Here is a 15,885-nt window from a genome sequence, read left to right on the forward strand (position 1 = left end):
TCTCAGGTACCAACACTTGACCCTGCAGAAGTGCAGAGGGCTAAAGAGGTAAAATGGGCAGTGTCTGGCTTTATTGCCTATACAGCTTCTGAAGCCTCCAACCCCCATTCCTTAACACTACAGGACATAACCATGCCTCTTCACTGACTTGTTTATTTGGATGTCTCTATTACATATCATTAGGAAAAAGTGTAACAAACCGTTAAATACAATACAAATGTATAAATTAATATTAAAAATAGGAATAGGTAACCACCCCGAACCCAAATTTGTTTCTAATACGGTATAGGCAGTGATACAGCAGTACTAAGTTTTAATAACCAACAAATTACCTGAGTTAGCTCTTGAAGGTAGCAGCTTTGTGGGTTGCTACTAGTAAAGAGCCTGAAACTCAGTCACTGCTGCATTGTCTACAAATATATTAACTGGGGGGAAAAACGCCTCACAATTCACATTTTTACTTGTATTTATATTCAGTTCTTTTAGCTTTGCATTATAAATTAAAGAAGGATGAGCAAAACACACATTTTCCTCTCTGTCACTGCTGGAGGCTGCAATGTGATCGAATTAACTGCAATTCTTTTCTTCTGCCTTATTAGCCCCCCTTGGAAAAATACTCTCACCTGAACAAGGACAGGAGACCCTGCTGACAATAAGTAACAGTCTTTCATTTGAAGCAGCCAGACTATTGACATTTAGTTGTTAAATAGCAGTCAAAGCTCTTCCTGTATCCTCCAGGTACCAAAGTCACTTACATGAACAGTCTCTATCCTTTGAATTTAACCAAATGTTACACCAAAGTCTGATAAGAAACCCAGCTCTTTCCCTTGGCCTGGTTCTCTCCATTTAAAAGCAACTTCTACTTTCAAACACTATGCAATGAATCACAACTTAGCCTATCAGCACCTCCATTTTGAGTGCACCGAATGCACTGTCTCTGGTTAATGAAATAACCAGAGAACAGAAGAAAGCTGTCCTTTCCAATTCTACAAAAATTCGCCCTGTCCTTCTGACCTGAGCCAGGAGGCAGAAAAAATGACCAGTTTTTACATTCCCTCAAATTACCTGTGCATACAGATATGATTAGATAGAATCAAGACGGAAGACATCTAAAGTATATACTTTAAAAGTGCAAGGTAATCTGAAGATCACTAAGAGAGCATGTTACTTCTAAAAAAAGAATAATCTAGAAATAGTACACCATATCTGATAACCAATACATTTGTCCAGCTACACAATAGAAACTATCCTGTCATGAGGAGTACATACAAACAAACGTACAATTGGGATGCAAAATTTTCATTGAACACAACCACTTTCCAACCCAATATATTATTGCAGATTTAGACAGTGAGCACTGATGGCTTGTGCAAAACAAGACAATGCTGCAAGACTGTCGTAAGTTTCTTTAGGTTTACCTATGTTATTAATACTCTTAAATTAATAAGGAACATAAACATCATCCTAGGAATTTCTGAAAAATGGATCCATTGATAAGTTCCAAAATGCTTCATGGGCAAAAAGAATATAGAAGCAAGTTTGCTCAATCTGCCACTTTAGATTAGAATACTAATAATATTTTTCTTACGTTTGGGTTGTTATGCAAAATTCAGGAGCATCTTTTAAAGTAATTGCATTCTCCACCTCCCCTGCAGCTTTGGATTTAGATGTTCAGGTATATATTGATGCAAATAAAGCACAAAGTATGCTTGGGGGCTGTCAGAGCACGCACAGAGCACACATTACTTTGGAGACATCACCCATCAATATATCAACCTCAGTATCTGACAATAGGGAGGAAAGTAGTGACTTTCAGACGAAGTTAGAAGCTATTAAATCCTTGAAACAATTCTCTACGATTATGGACAGCTGATCAACATTCAGTTGACCTACTAGTCAGTTATACTTGTTCAAACATAAAATAGAAATATTTAAGTATGTCACTGCAAAACGTTAACCAAAAAGAAAATTAAGTCATCTTTCTGAATAGAGTTAATGAAGAAATAAAACCTAACAAAGGATGTCAACTTTTGTTTTCTTTTAAAAAAGCATTCTATAGGCTCTGGAATTCAGGAGGCCATGTTCCACGTGATTTGTATCCTACAATCAGTTGAGTTTGGCGAGATCTTTAGCCAAGCTTCTACAATTTGGCTATTTCCTAGATCTCTCCCTTAATGACAAAGAAGAAACCAGTTACAGCACAATTCTCCCCCCTGTACTGGCCACCTGTTTTCAAAAAATACGTAGAAACTTATTTATCTTTGAGAATGAAATTTATCAATCATCTTCAGCTTTAAAAAAATATAATAAAATCCAGGGGAGACATAAAGATACACAGTGCAACACAGCAAGCCTTACCTCCTTAAGAAAGAAAAGATTTTATAAAATCAAATGACACGCTTACCTACTACACCAAAAGCAGAGACAGCTCGAGATAATCCAGAAGAGCCCTTCTGCCCGATCTTCGTTCTGTTTCCCAGGTCTAAACGGCCAAGAAGTTCCCTCACCTCTTGTTGTGTATACACATGCTTTAAAATAAAAATTCATTTAAGTTGGTAGTTAAATGTTACTTTGGTAGTTAAATGTTATTTTGTGTCAGAGAACAGTAGAATTTACTTAATATACAATAAATCAAACATCTGCTCTATATTCTCTGTCTCCTGTTTCAGACCTACCAACAAGCACAAGTTTTTTCATGCACAGAGTTCACTATTCTCTGCAACAGAAACAGTCGTCATCACATGTGAATTCAAATTTTTCTAAATTTTAAGTGTTAAGATTTAAAACCATAAACTTCATGGAAAGGAATTAAGTCTTCTTCTATTGTGTCCATTAAAACCCTTGTTGCTGCTGTTTATGTTGCTTCAGATATGATGTATCAGAAACACTAAAAATTTGTCTAGATAGTAATTAAATGTATTTTGCACTTAGAACAGCATAGCTGAACATAAGAAAACCATTGGGAGCATATATGTAATAAACTGAAACACTTGGGAAAATTTCATTAAAGCAAACATGCTGTTTGGAGATCTCGTGGCCACTCCCATACCATAACTAGTCATTACCATGCTAATACCGTCTGCATCTGAGATACGAGGAGAGTCAGGATTGATCAGCCTGCAGAAGAGAAAGCTCAGAGGGGATCAATATGTATAAATACCTGGTAGAAGGGAACAAAAAGTCTGAGGCAGACTCTTCTCAGTGGTATCCAGTCAAAGGACAAGAGGCAATGGGCACAAACTGAAATACGGGAAATTGCATTTGAACACAAGAAAAAGCTTTTTCACTGTGAGGATGGCTGAACACTGGAACAGGTTACCCAGAGACATCTCCATCCATAACCAAAACGCAACTGGGCATGGCCTTGAGCAACCTGATCTAGTTGGCATTGCTCTGAGCACAGGTGTAGCACTAGACAATCTCCAGAGATCCCCTCCAACCTTAATTGTTATATGACTCCATGATTCTGTAGCATACCTTTGCTGAAACAGATTAAATCTGTAATATTTAAATTAAGCTCAATATAGTCAGTATTATTTGGAATAACTGAAAAAAACCTAAATAGACAGGCACTCACCTTATCATCAATTATAACCAAATCCTTTGGTTCAGTGCGATCTATTTTCAAAACACGATATTTGGTTTCTGCAGGATTACTTCCAACAAGAAAGTACCGCTACATTAAAAAAAAAAAAAAAAAAGACTACTGTACAAGATAAAGCAACCAAAGGCCATTGTAACATAAGACATCAACAATGCCATTTCTATAGTTTTTAGACTAGATACATTTCAATTAACATCAAATATCTAATATTCCATATGGATTGTTAATAAACTGGTTTAGACATCAGTACCTTAGGTAGTTACGTTTGTATACAATCAACCTTTACAACTTAAAAGACCTCATTCTCTCCACTATACAAGGAGGAAAAATTTAAAAAATTAAGGAAAGATGAAAACCTGTTTAGAGAGGAAAAAATTCAACTTACACTAGGTACTGCACAACTATGTCCTGCTCCAGCCATTACTATCTTCCTATTTGCTATGCCAAATTTAGCAGAAGGTTATATACACGAGTTAGTAACTTTTCATGATCTAAAACTACTGTTGCTATATTGTAGTTCAGTGCTATTTCTGCCAACTAGTCTTGTGTACTGCAAGTTTTCTTCATTTTTTATTTATATTTGCTATGATAAGCTTCTCACCAATGTTCTTCCACAACACTCAAGTTTAAAGTGACCAGCTATGCTGGTTAAAAGTACTGGGTTTTTTTTAAAAAAAGACTAGCTTTATTTCTCATTTAAAATATCAAAGAAAGACCACAGATAAACAAATGTGTCCATTTCTCATTTAAGGGTATCAAACTATAAATGAATTTTTACATTTAGAGGAGTTAACAGTAAGTACAGGTTGCAGGACTGACTTGCTATAAGTAGCTCTCATTTTACTAATTCATTTAATCAGTGTGGTGCTACCACACAGCAAGGTGTAACTCATTAATAATGCTCAGCCTAGTGGGAAAGCATGGCAAATTCATATGGATCTATGCAGCCAGCTCTTAACTTGAAAAGTCACATGGATTTAAGATGTGCGAGAGGAAATCAATAATAACATTCACACAAAACTCAGAATTTCATAATTTATACCAATGAGATGTTAAGAAACATCTTTAGTGTCAAAATATTTAGGGTGATAGAAGAACTTAAAGCCCACTTCGGCTTCCTTGGAATCATAAAAACATCTAGATAGTCAGTAAGCTCTAAGAAAGAAAATAAAATACTTAACTTTAAGAGCTATAAAAGGAAACACCACTAACTCCCAGCTCCACCTTGTACACTACCATCACAGTGTTTACTGAGTGGCAAGTTTTGCTGTTTACTCTTAAATAATAGTAAAGAAGGGCCTTCAAAGTCATATGCCATCGCGACGCTCTCTCACTGAAGCCTTTGAGGCAGTATTTTGGCACAGAAAACTGTTCCCTACTGGCTTTTTTAGCAGGGATGGGCAGCTGTGCACAGCCCAGGCTCCCCCGCCTGCACCCCTCAGAGTAACCTCTGCAGCAGATCCCTTAGTGCCAAGATCTGCGCTTCCCAGGAGGGAAATCATAACAACAGGGAGTGGGTCGGAGCACCTGTGTGGCACTGAGGTAGAGGATGGAGCTCTTCTGCTGGTATCACCCACCAGCATGAAACACCAAACCACTAAGACAGTCACTTGCTTAGCCCATGCCATCATACCACCTTTTTCTTCATGCAGTAGAAAGTGAATGGGCAGAGGGCAATATCATACTCACTTGTAATACACAGATGATAAGTTAGTTTGCATTTTAAGAGTGCTGCTTCTCTATTTTTAGAAAATTGTTAATTACTTAGAGATAAACAATTTTAAGTAGTCCATAATACTGCAATACAGCTCAGTGATCTCACCCCGTGTCCAGCTCATTAAATGAGCGTAATTTCTTCCCAAAGTGACACTTACGGTTACCAACAAATCATCCTGAATAAAAATAGATCAGTACAATTTTAAGATGCTTGTCCAAAGAGCAGTTTGGACCAAAGACCACGTTTAAAATTCGAACATGATACACGAGGGGGTAGGGGGGAAGAGAAAGAGAGAGAGAGACGGATATAGAGTTGCAAACGGTGCTACTAAAGAAGTTCAGCTGGATACTTCTCCATTTCCATTTTAATAGACCTATAGAACATAAGGAAGTGCTACGAGGAATGTATCACCCACATCACCTTGGCATCTGCTATAGTGAGTTATGCACAGCTACAGTGACAGCTTTAAGGAGCAGCAGAGATAGATGATTCAATGAGAAGTAATTGTATCTGCAGACTATGATAGCAACCACCATAATGAATGGTACTTAACAAGTTCTCTTTGAAGTCCTTTAAGGACTAATTTTTGGGGGGTTGTTTTAAATTAGAAAGCTGGGCTGTCTAATGTATTAAGGAAGCTCCGTTGAAAATAGCATCAAAACCCAGCATCAATGGACCTAAAGAAGCCACCTTCTTAGAAAGCCAGGCAATGGGAAATCTCTCTTTAGCCAATGGGAATCTTACCCACTGCATGTTAGAGGACAGTCTTGTGGAAGTAATAAAGGATACATCTGCAATAACTTTTGAATTTGGACTAGTCCTCAAAAATAGGAACACAAAATTAGACTTCTGCTTGGGAAGTTTTCAGGACTGGCTAACAATCAACAACCCCAGAATTACTCTAAAACCAGCATGATATGCCAGCTCATATTCAACCTTCAAGATCTGAAATGAAAACAAAGATGGTATGAAAACTAACAATGCAAAGATTAAACAAAAGAAGAAGACATTTCAGCATTAGCTGCTTTTGCTACCTAATTTATGCATCTGATGAATAAATAAGTCTGTCTTACTGGATGATATGGAGCACAAATAAAACCATGTCAGTGACACACACGACAATTTAATCATACAGATACTAGGAAAGAATAAAGAAAAATACCAAATCAACACAACACTGAGCATGTAACATCAAATAAATTAATTTCTGAGGTTGTAATATAATTGCAAAATTAATCAAAGTTAAAATGCACCGTACTGTTTACAACTATTTTGATTAACAGAAATCATTACAGTAAAAGAAATGAGAATCCACAGGTAAGCTACAGAAACCGTTCCGGGAGTTTCTATCCTTATTCTCCTATTGTGTTTATGAATAAGTTGAGCTGAATAAACTGAAGCATTTTCCAACTGTCTCAAGCAATTCTGCTCCATAGCAAAGCCACTGCATTTAGATAAATGGACAACCTTGACCAACAAAGTACTCTCTGAACAGAACAGTACACAAGGAGAAACGGTACAGACTTCCTCGCACTGCCAAAGTCCTTCAGCCACCACCTGAGATGAAACACGCTGTTTCCAGGTTTAGTCTGCCCTTGGCCTCGCTGAAACTTGTTAACAAGTACACTTTACCAACCGTGGCAGTGCACCACGCAGGTACTTGTCTATGAGATCTGGACTGAAGCTTAATTTATCACACAATTATCACTAAGCAACCACAAGATAGGAAAAATCATTAGTCACTTCCACCTGGGACTGAGTTTTAACCAAGGCAATCTAATTGAAAGTCTTTACACCCTCTTTTATCAATCTTTTGATTCAGTCGAATAAAAATACCTTCTTCTGAAAGGAGTATAAACAAAATAAAAAACTTCTTACTGCAAATTGCTGTTCATAATGGCAGGATAATAGCAAAACAAAGTTCTGAAATCAAACGTTTTGCCCACAATTATTTTTTTTCCCTTTAAGAAGATTACTTCTTAGAACTCCTGGTCTAAAACTATGATTTGCTTCTTTGTATAGACTAATTATCATTAAGAAACGTTAGCACTGTAAAGAATTTATTTCACTCATCAGTTAAAAAGCAACATACAACTTAATAAGCAGAAAAAAAAAAAAACGTGAAAATACACTAAAAGTCACTTGAAAAGCATGGCACTCCAGTAATACGGCCAATTTTTAAACCTGCAAATAGCATAAAGAAAATACCTGAGAACTTACACAAAATGCTTGCCAAAGGTACCCACTGAGCCCATGGATACGTCCAAAACCATAAAGCCCTAAGGAAGCGTGGTGGGTTGACCTTAGGCAGGTGTCAGCCCCCCACCCAGCCGCTCTCTCGCTCCCCTCCTCAACAGGACAGGCGGAGAAGTTAAGACGGAAAAGGTGATGGGTCAAGGTAAGGACAGGGAGATTGCCTAACATTTACCACCACAGGCGAAAGGAACTTGACCTGGGGAAAATGGAAGTAATTTATTGACAACTAAAATAGGTTCTGAGAGTGATAAGGATAAATTAGAACACCTCTCCCCCCCCCCGCCGCCCTCCCTTCTTCCCAGGCACAGCTTCACTCCCGACTCCTCTACCTTCCCCCTGCCCCGGAGCAGCGCAGGAGGGTGGGAAACAGCAGCGTTGCGGTCAGTTCCTAACAGTTCCTCTCTGCTGCTCCTTCCTTCCACCTCACACTTTTCGCTGCTCCAGTGAGGGTCCTCCCCACAAGCTGCTGCTCCTTCGGGAAATATCTCCCTGCTCCAACCATGGGTCCCTGCTCTGGCGCTTGCACCACCTCCTCCTTCACTGACCTTGGTCTCTGCAAGGCCCTTTCTCTCACATTTTTTCCTCACTCCTCTCTCTCACAGCTGTCCCATACCATTTTGGGTTTTTTTTTTTTTAACTCTTTCTCAATTACATTATTACAGAGGCGTCGCCATCTTGGCTGGGGCTGGCTGGAACCGGCCCGGGGCAGCCCCGGCCTCTCCTCACAGAGGCCGCCCTGCAGCCCCCCAGCACCTGCACCCAACACAGGAAGGTATTTAGCTGCCAGTCACACTTTGGTTTCTTTAGTCAGGCTAAAGAAACACACTGGGTTGCCAGATGAGAAACCTTCATGCAGATCGGCACACTGTTATCTCTCTGCTTTAATTTATGCTTAACTGGGCAGCGCGACAGTAGCTGTCACCCGCGATCAAACCTCCACCCTCCTTCACAACAGGCATAAAGTTATGCAAGGAAAAGCTTCTTTCTCAAACCTTTTGTGGTAGTTTTAATATATACTGCATTGGATTGTAGATCAGAAACCTTCAAGGCATAAACAAGACACTAAATGGGGTTAAAAAAGGTATAGGTTCAGCCTTTTTCTCTACTACACCAATGATGGGGAGAAAAATAGTTACACCTAGATGTAAGGTACACCAAAAAACTCTACTATATTCTTTCTTTCTATAGAACCTACAGCTATTCAGGGACTATCTGTCTTTCATCTCTCACAGAAACTGGCAGAATGACATGAAGAAAGGAAGAGATGATAAGGGGCGAAGAGAGGTACCTGAAAATAGCAACAATTCAGTTGGCCTGCTGTCTGCTTCCCGTAATCTGTTGAAACTCTTCAGAAGAAGCTCTTTCAAGAGGAGAAATTTTCATAACACACCCTGCCAAGCACCACTCTCAGGACATGTAGGAATGGCTACCCCACTCTGCATCCTACAGCCACAGCATTCGGTAATTCCCTTTTGTCCCAGGGCAACCAAAGCTTTTTTGTCCCAAACAGGACTTTGGTCTTGCTGCTGCACTGAGAGGTTCCTCAGGATTCTCCCTTCTAATTTTCAGCTAAATCTATTAATCACCAATCTATACATTTTCCTTTAGCCAACCAAATATTTCTCTCCTCTTTAACATCTATTCTGCTGGAATGCTGTCAGAAACAAAAGTAACTGGATGCCTTTTCAGCACTCCAACAGACTAAAGAAATCTTGCTGTCCCTTTGCTCCTCCCAAGACATCTCTAGCTTGTATGTTGCCTCACTAGACCTTCACCGGACCTGTTCCTGGTTCAATTCTTATTTCTTAAATGAATATGGACAGAAAGTGTACACAATACACCTTACAAGGTGTCATTATAGAGATCCATTAGTATTTCTCATTAATGACCACACCACAAAAGACCACATCTGTCTTTTTCAGAGTTGTACTTCAGCAGCAGCTCAAACTCCCACCCCGTCTTTAGATAAAACACGCAGATCCCCCTCCTCCTCTACTGCTTCTGAACGGATAAACTCTCAACAAACTTTTATTGGTGTGTAATCTATCCTAAGGTGCATGAAATTTCATACTATACCAGTCTATGCCAAATTATTTATCTACTCCTAAGGGTCATCATAATTTCTTGCTATCTCGTGCTCTGATCATCCTAATCATTGGCAATATTTCAAAACTGTAATCAGAGCTGGCCCACATTTGGGGCTAATAACATTACTGAAAATACTGAAGTATATCAGTCCTAAACCTATTACTTGAAAAAAGAAAAATCAACCCTATGAAATGATTCCTTATTCCCTTCACACTAAATTCTCTAGTAACCTCCCTTCCTCCATTAGCACAGACAGAGATTTTCCTTGTGGCACTGCACTTTCATAGAAGATTTAGTTTAAATACATAAGGCCATCTGATTTGCAGATGAAGATGTGCAAAACAGCCAGGTTAATCTGATAGCACCTTTGTAAGTCCAGACTGCATTTTATGTCATTTACCTCGATTTTCAATTACTTTCCTATAGAAAATTATGTACAGGACTTCAGAATGGATTAAATATTCCATATGTGGTGTTCTAGTCACAGCACCATCCTTGACTTGAACAACTTGAAAACATTTACCATCATTCCACTGTTTATATGCCTATGTCTTCAAATTCACATGCTCAATATATTTAATTTTATTGCTACACCAACACTGATTGTTCCCTTTTTCAGAATCTTATTCTTGTTACTCATTTTATATTCACCTCTCATTCAGTACATTTATAGTCATAAAGTAAATTCTTACTTTAAACAAGGAAAAATACTCATTTAGTTCTAGGGCCATAACAAACTTCATTTTAAAAACAAAAAAACAGAAATAGAAAATACCTATTTTTCTTCATCCTTCTGTTACATTTAATTACAGCAATTTGTGATCTTTTATCCACAAACCCCTCATCACCATTCCATCCAGAAAAGTGGATTCAAAACTATATCTCTCTCCTGCAGATCTAGTGACTATATGATGACACCCAGGACAACACAGCACAAAAGAAATAAAACATATGTCACCAAAACAACTTAGGGAGACGTTAAAGGCACACCTTTCACATGCAGCGTGGTGCTACCACTTTTGTACTTTATTTCTGTTCTGCCTGAATAGTATATACCCTTCAAAACTTGTGGTGTTCTCATAACTGCTATTCCACCAAGGACCTGCCGTACTCATAACCAGCCTCAGATCCCACATACACCAGTGGATTAAGTTTCTCTATTTTATTGACCATGTATCTGGAAGTATATCAAGATATTTAAGACAGAAACAGTACTTTCCTGAGTTTCACAAAACTCATTCTCTTGTCCCAACTCCATCCTTTGCTTCATCATGACATTGTCGTTCCTGGAACGTCATTACAGAGGGAGCACGACAGTCAGCCAACAGGGGCTGTCTTCTGCTAATGAAACTATTCCAGAGAGACGAAATTGCACCAGCCACTTCTAGCTCAAAAATTATGATACTTAATAGTTGTCCAGTAAATTGTTCGCTACTTTCATAATTTTTAAAACACGTCAGATAACCATCTATATAAATCAGTGCACTTCATAATTCAGTAAAAATTCCGTAGCTTTTTCTGTGACATCATCTTCCACATTAAAGTTTCTCCAATTTGACCACAGACTCACTTCAGCGTTAGCATTGTTAGTATAAAAACATTCAAATTATTTTTAGAAGAAATTAAATTTAAAATAAAAGACCCAAACCCACATAGTTTTCCCTGGTGAAAAGGGCAGAAACATCTACAGGTGATTATGCTAGTCACATTTCTTAATAAGCTTGTGCAAGTCATTTGGATACTGTGAAGATGGAGACTGTAGAAGAACCTGATTAGAATAAAATGATATTAATTAAGCCTCATAATATCCTGAAAGATAGGCAACTGATATGCCTTTATAGAGATGGCACAAATTGACTTGTTCAATGTCACATCACCTCAGGGGAATGCTAATTTCCAATGAACTAACCTACAGCTTTCAGGTGGGCTTCATCTGGGGAAAATACAAAAGTTCCATCTTCTCCTGAAGAAGAGAGGAAAATATCTTTTGTTTCTTATTAGTCATATTGCTGAAATATCTTTACTGCCCTCTGGCGTGCATTTCAGCACTAAATACACGCATAAAATGAAAGATAATTGGCATTTATCTGAATACAACTGTTTCAGTTCATTTTTCTGACTGCTTCTAAACAAGCCTTCAACTTCACAGGACAAACAGGAGATACAATTCACATCTCCGTAGTGTTTACTGACCCAAAGCATCAGTTTTAAAGGCAGGTCTCAGCAACCACCCTAAATACAAGCGTTAATAGGAAATACAGAATTCTGCTCTGTTGCTTCAATTGACACGGTGAATTCAGTTCTCCTCGTCTCTAGTCTTTCTTGTTTGAGTCAAATAATGCTACCAAAGCCTTTCCTGTTTGACTTAAATAATGCTACTGTATTCTTAACTCAAAAAAAAAAAAATCAACCAAAAAACCTCCCTAACCATTTCCACTTTCTCATCCATTTTGTCTCTTCCTCCCTTAACACAGAGAGGTTTTTACAGGAATAAGCACTATGATCAGTGTAAACTCCAGTGTTTCTCCCACCACTGATAACTCAAGTCATCCTTTCTTTGCCCACTCAAGGCCTCAAACAAGGATCCTTAGGATACAGTTCCATGTTACCCCACATCTGATATAACTCCTGGTCCCACATGCTTACACTGTATCTAGGAAGCGCATGGCCTTAGGGAAATCGTAAGAGTAACCTAAACCAGGAGAAAGCTACTCAATTTTATGTCTGGGTGATGCTTCCGTCATATCTCTGACTAACTCTCACAGCAGGTGGCCACATGATTGTGAGATTTTATGCAAAGGAGGCTGCATGAGGGGTACCTCGGGGAGAAGAAGTGGGAATTTTTGTCAGCAGCTCAACGTGACACTGAATCAGCTGTAACCACAATTTCCCTCTAAAATTCTCTGTGACCTGATCAAGTCTGAAGACCAGTTTTGGGCTCCCCAGTACAAGACAGACATCGACATAGCAGAGTGAGTCCAGCAGAGAGCTACCGAGATGATCAGGAGGACAGAGCACATGATGCACTGGGAGAGACCAAGAGAACTGGGTTTGTTCATCCTTCAGAAAGCTTTGGAAGGACCTTACTGCTGTCTAAAACTATCTAATGAGAAGGTGTAGATAAGACAAAGGCAAACTCTCCTGAGGGGTGAACAGTGGATGGACAAGATGCAACAGACACAAGTTGAAACATGCAAAATTGCAACTTAATATAAGGAATTTCTTCCCCACCCACCCCTCCCCTGTGGTTTGGTTTTTTATTAAACTATGAGGGTGGTCAAGCAGTAGAACACGTTGTCTGCAGAGGCTGCAGAATCTCCATACTCGGAGATATTCAAAACCCATCTGGGACACAGCCTTGACATCATGCTTTTGTTGAAGCTGCTTTGAACAGAGGGCTGGACTAGACAATCTCCAGAAGTCGCTTCCAACCTACATGGATCTGTGACTTCATGAAGTACATCAACCCTTTTCAAATAATTACTCCAAAATGACTCCTATAGCGTTTTTCCTTTGGAAAAAAAGGACTAGAATTTAACTTTCAAAACTCAAAGGACTGCAACTCGCAGTAGCACAGCATACTTTTTTATTTTTTAATGAGAATATATAACATTCAGGGAAAGCATTCCATTTACAACCCCCACAAGAAGTGACTGAATTAACTGCTTTGAAACACCGTTACACAAGATTTCCAGTGGCAGGTGCGGATCCACAAGCCACTGCCTCTCATGGCTGACCAAAGCCCTTCTGCCTCCTGGAGTGCCCAGGACAGCTGGATCTGACCCTCACTGGAGTTCTGAAGACAGCAAAGCATTCAGGCAAGCCTGCCCATTCGGGCAGATGCTGCCAGCTGTCGCCAACCAGATGTGAAAGACTGTGGTTCCTGAATTAACAGGATCGACTGGAGAGGCCTGAAGAATCATGGCTAGCTGACAAAACCCCAAAGCGCAACATTGTCTCTGTAAATGGGCAGGTTGTCTCTCAGCAACTGAGCCTTAAAGCTCAGGGAAAATTAAGCCAGATATCCATGTGTGCCCGCCACAAAAAGCTAAATCTCAGCTATCTGAAAAGCAGCACGGGTTGCAAGCCAAGAACAACTACACTCAGTAATCCAGGACCTGATTCACGAATCATACTTTCCCATACAGCAAGAATTTAGTTGAAAATAAAACAACAGTGTTTTCCAGCAATACTGAGAAAGACGCGTTAAGGCAGCCATCAAAATTCCTTGAAGCATAGGTGAAAACAAGTAACATCCTGGAAAAAAAAAAAATCTCAGTTTTTCCACTTACTGGTACCAATAATTCTGCATGCTTTAATTTGCCAATTTGGTGTGTTTTCAAGAGGGTACGGTGACTTCAGCGTAAAAACTATCTTTCTGTTATCACTGCAGGTAACACTTGACCCTAGAACTGGAGCTAATTGTTGCGCTTAAAGCCGTGGCTCCTAAATCTATCCAAAACTACCTCCAGTGAAAAAACAACATACTACAAAACAAGAGAGACTACACAGAGACATTTGACGGGGCGCTAAAGGATGATAAAGTCAGTGGTATCACCTCAGGTTATTTACACCAAGAATCGGACTCTGACTCACACGCTCATCACATGGCTAACAAGCAATTACCACTCCAGCCTCCAACCCCCTTTGCCCACGGCGGAGTGCTGTCAACAGCACAGCCCTCGGGATTCTGCACCAGAATATCCAGGAATGCTAAAAATCAAGTTTACTGCCAGAGGTCAGACTGAAAACTCTGGCGGTTGCTCCACAGGAGCGCTGAAATGTCTCAGAAAAAGTAAACAGACAGGGCACGGGTGGTAAGCACTTTAGCCATCCTCTTTAAATTCTTAACCAAAAATCTTAAATCTTTAATTCCGGACAGCTTCGGCTGCCCAGTTTTAATTCGCCCCGGCAGGAGTCAGCCCGGCTGAGCGGGAACGAGCCGGTCGCTGAGCCAACACCACCAGCACCGGCAGCGCTGCGGGGCCTAAACGCCCCGGCCTCACGGCCGGCAGCGCCCGCTGCCGCCGGGCGGGGCCCTCCCGGCCCCCTGGGAGCGGCGGTGGCGGGGCAGACGCTACTTACAGCCCTGGTCTCGTACAGCACCAGCTTCTGCACGGAGCTGATCATGGGGGCGGCGGCCGCCGGCATGGCGGCGGAGCAGGGCTCGGGCCTTGCCCAGGCCCCAAGGCACGGAGAGGGCGGGAGGGGCGGGGGGGGCTACCGGCCAGCAGCCGAGGGAGGGAAAAGCCGAGCTCCCGCCGAGACGGGGGGGAAGGGGAGACGCGACGAGACCGAAGACCAACCCCAACCACCCGCTGCCGGGACAGGTGGAAGCCGGAAGTGGCGGCACGCCACTGCGCAGGCGCGCCCATGGAGACGGGAGAGAAAGCGCCTGCGCCGCCGCCCGCCGGGGCGCCGCCCCACGCGTGGTCCCCCAGGCAGCGCGGCTGCCGGCGCGGCGGGGGCGGGGGCGGGCCGCCGGGGCAGGCGAGGCGGGGTCCGCTGCTCCCGGCGGGCCCCGCCGGCTGAGGGGGTCAGCACCAGGAACAGCTCCGAAGCCCCCTGCCCCTCCCCGCCTTCACGGTCTTCCCGAGGGGGCGGGGCGAAAGGGAGGGGGCGGGGCCCTTCTGTTGCCCTGGTTACCGGGGTACACAGGCCGGTGGCGACGGCCGTTGTGCCCTCGCTCCTCCCCGTCCCCCCGCACTTCGCTCGACGTAAGTGACACCCCCTCCCCACCGCCTCCCGCCCCGTCCCCGAGGGGAGCCGGCTGTGGGGGGGAAAACAAGGGGGAATCGTCCGGGCGCCGCCGGGCAGGGGCCTGCTGATGCGGCCCGGGGGGAAAACAAGGCCCCGCCAGGCATTTAGTCGGGGGGAGGGAGTCCGGTTTGTTTCTTTGGTTCGGTTGGGGTGGTTATTGTAATTAGGAAACGTCCCCTTAATTGTCAAGGTCTGGGAAGGAGTGAAACTGCCGGGAATGCCAGGTGAAGTTCAGTCAGTGAGTTTCCCTGAGAGAAACAGAAGGTTGGTCTGTGTGTGGCATGTTTTTAAATATTAAAATACTCTCACTATCGGTCGGAGGTCTTATTCTGGAAGTGTCAGAATGTTTCAGTTTGGTGTTTCAAAGCAATTTTTTTCAGATTTTCATCCTGAAGTAAGATTTTTCAATTTAAAAATGCCTGGGGGCGCGTTTGAAACTTAAGTAGCCCTCTAAAGAAAG

At 41.7% G+C, this 15,885-nt stretch overlaps 2 protein-coding genes across 4 annotated transcripts in view; one reads left to right on the forward strand and one right to left on the reverse strand.

Moving 5' to 3' along the window:
* FIG4 (FIG4 phosphoinositide 5-phosphatase) overlaps positions 1–15,032 on the reverse strand; it is a 72,859-nt gene extending 57,827 nt beyond the window's left edge. Inside the window, exons 1-3 of the mRNA XM_074580967.1 lie at positions 14,751–15,032; positions 3,578–3,676; positions 2,405–2,528 (exon numbers count right to left, since the gene is read on the reverse strand). Coding sequence (XP_074437068.1) covers positions 2,405–2,528; positions 3,578–3,676; positions 14,751–14,816 — 289 coding nt within the window. The 5' untranslated portion in view covers positions 14,817–15,032. The remainder of the gene's footprint in view (positions 1–2,404; positions 2,529–3,577; positions 3,677–14,750) is intronic.
* A 102-nt stretch (positions 15,033–15,134) lies between these two features.
* Positions 15,135–15,885, forward strand: part of AK9 (adenylate kinase 9) — a 75,064-nt gene continuing 74,313 nt past the window's right edge. For 2 of the 3 annotated variants that reach the window (XM_074580964.1, XM_074580965.1), the window contains exon 1: positions 15,135–15,382. The gene's annotated coding sequence lies outside the window, so the exon portion shown is untranslated. The remainder of the gene's footprint in view (positions 15,383–15,885) is intronic. The other variant, XR_012586259.1, reaches the window with a different exon arrangement.

The sequence above is a fragment of the Larus michahellis genome, chromosome 3 (genome assembly GCF_964199755.1).
Source record: "Larus michahellis chromosome 3, bLarMic1.1, whole genome shotgun sequence".
Classification (NCBI taxonomy): domain Eukaryota; kingdom Metazoa; phylum Chordata; class Aves; order Charadriiformes; family Laridae; genus Larus; species Larus michahellis.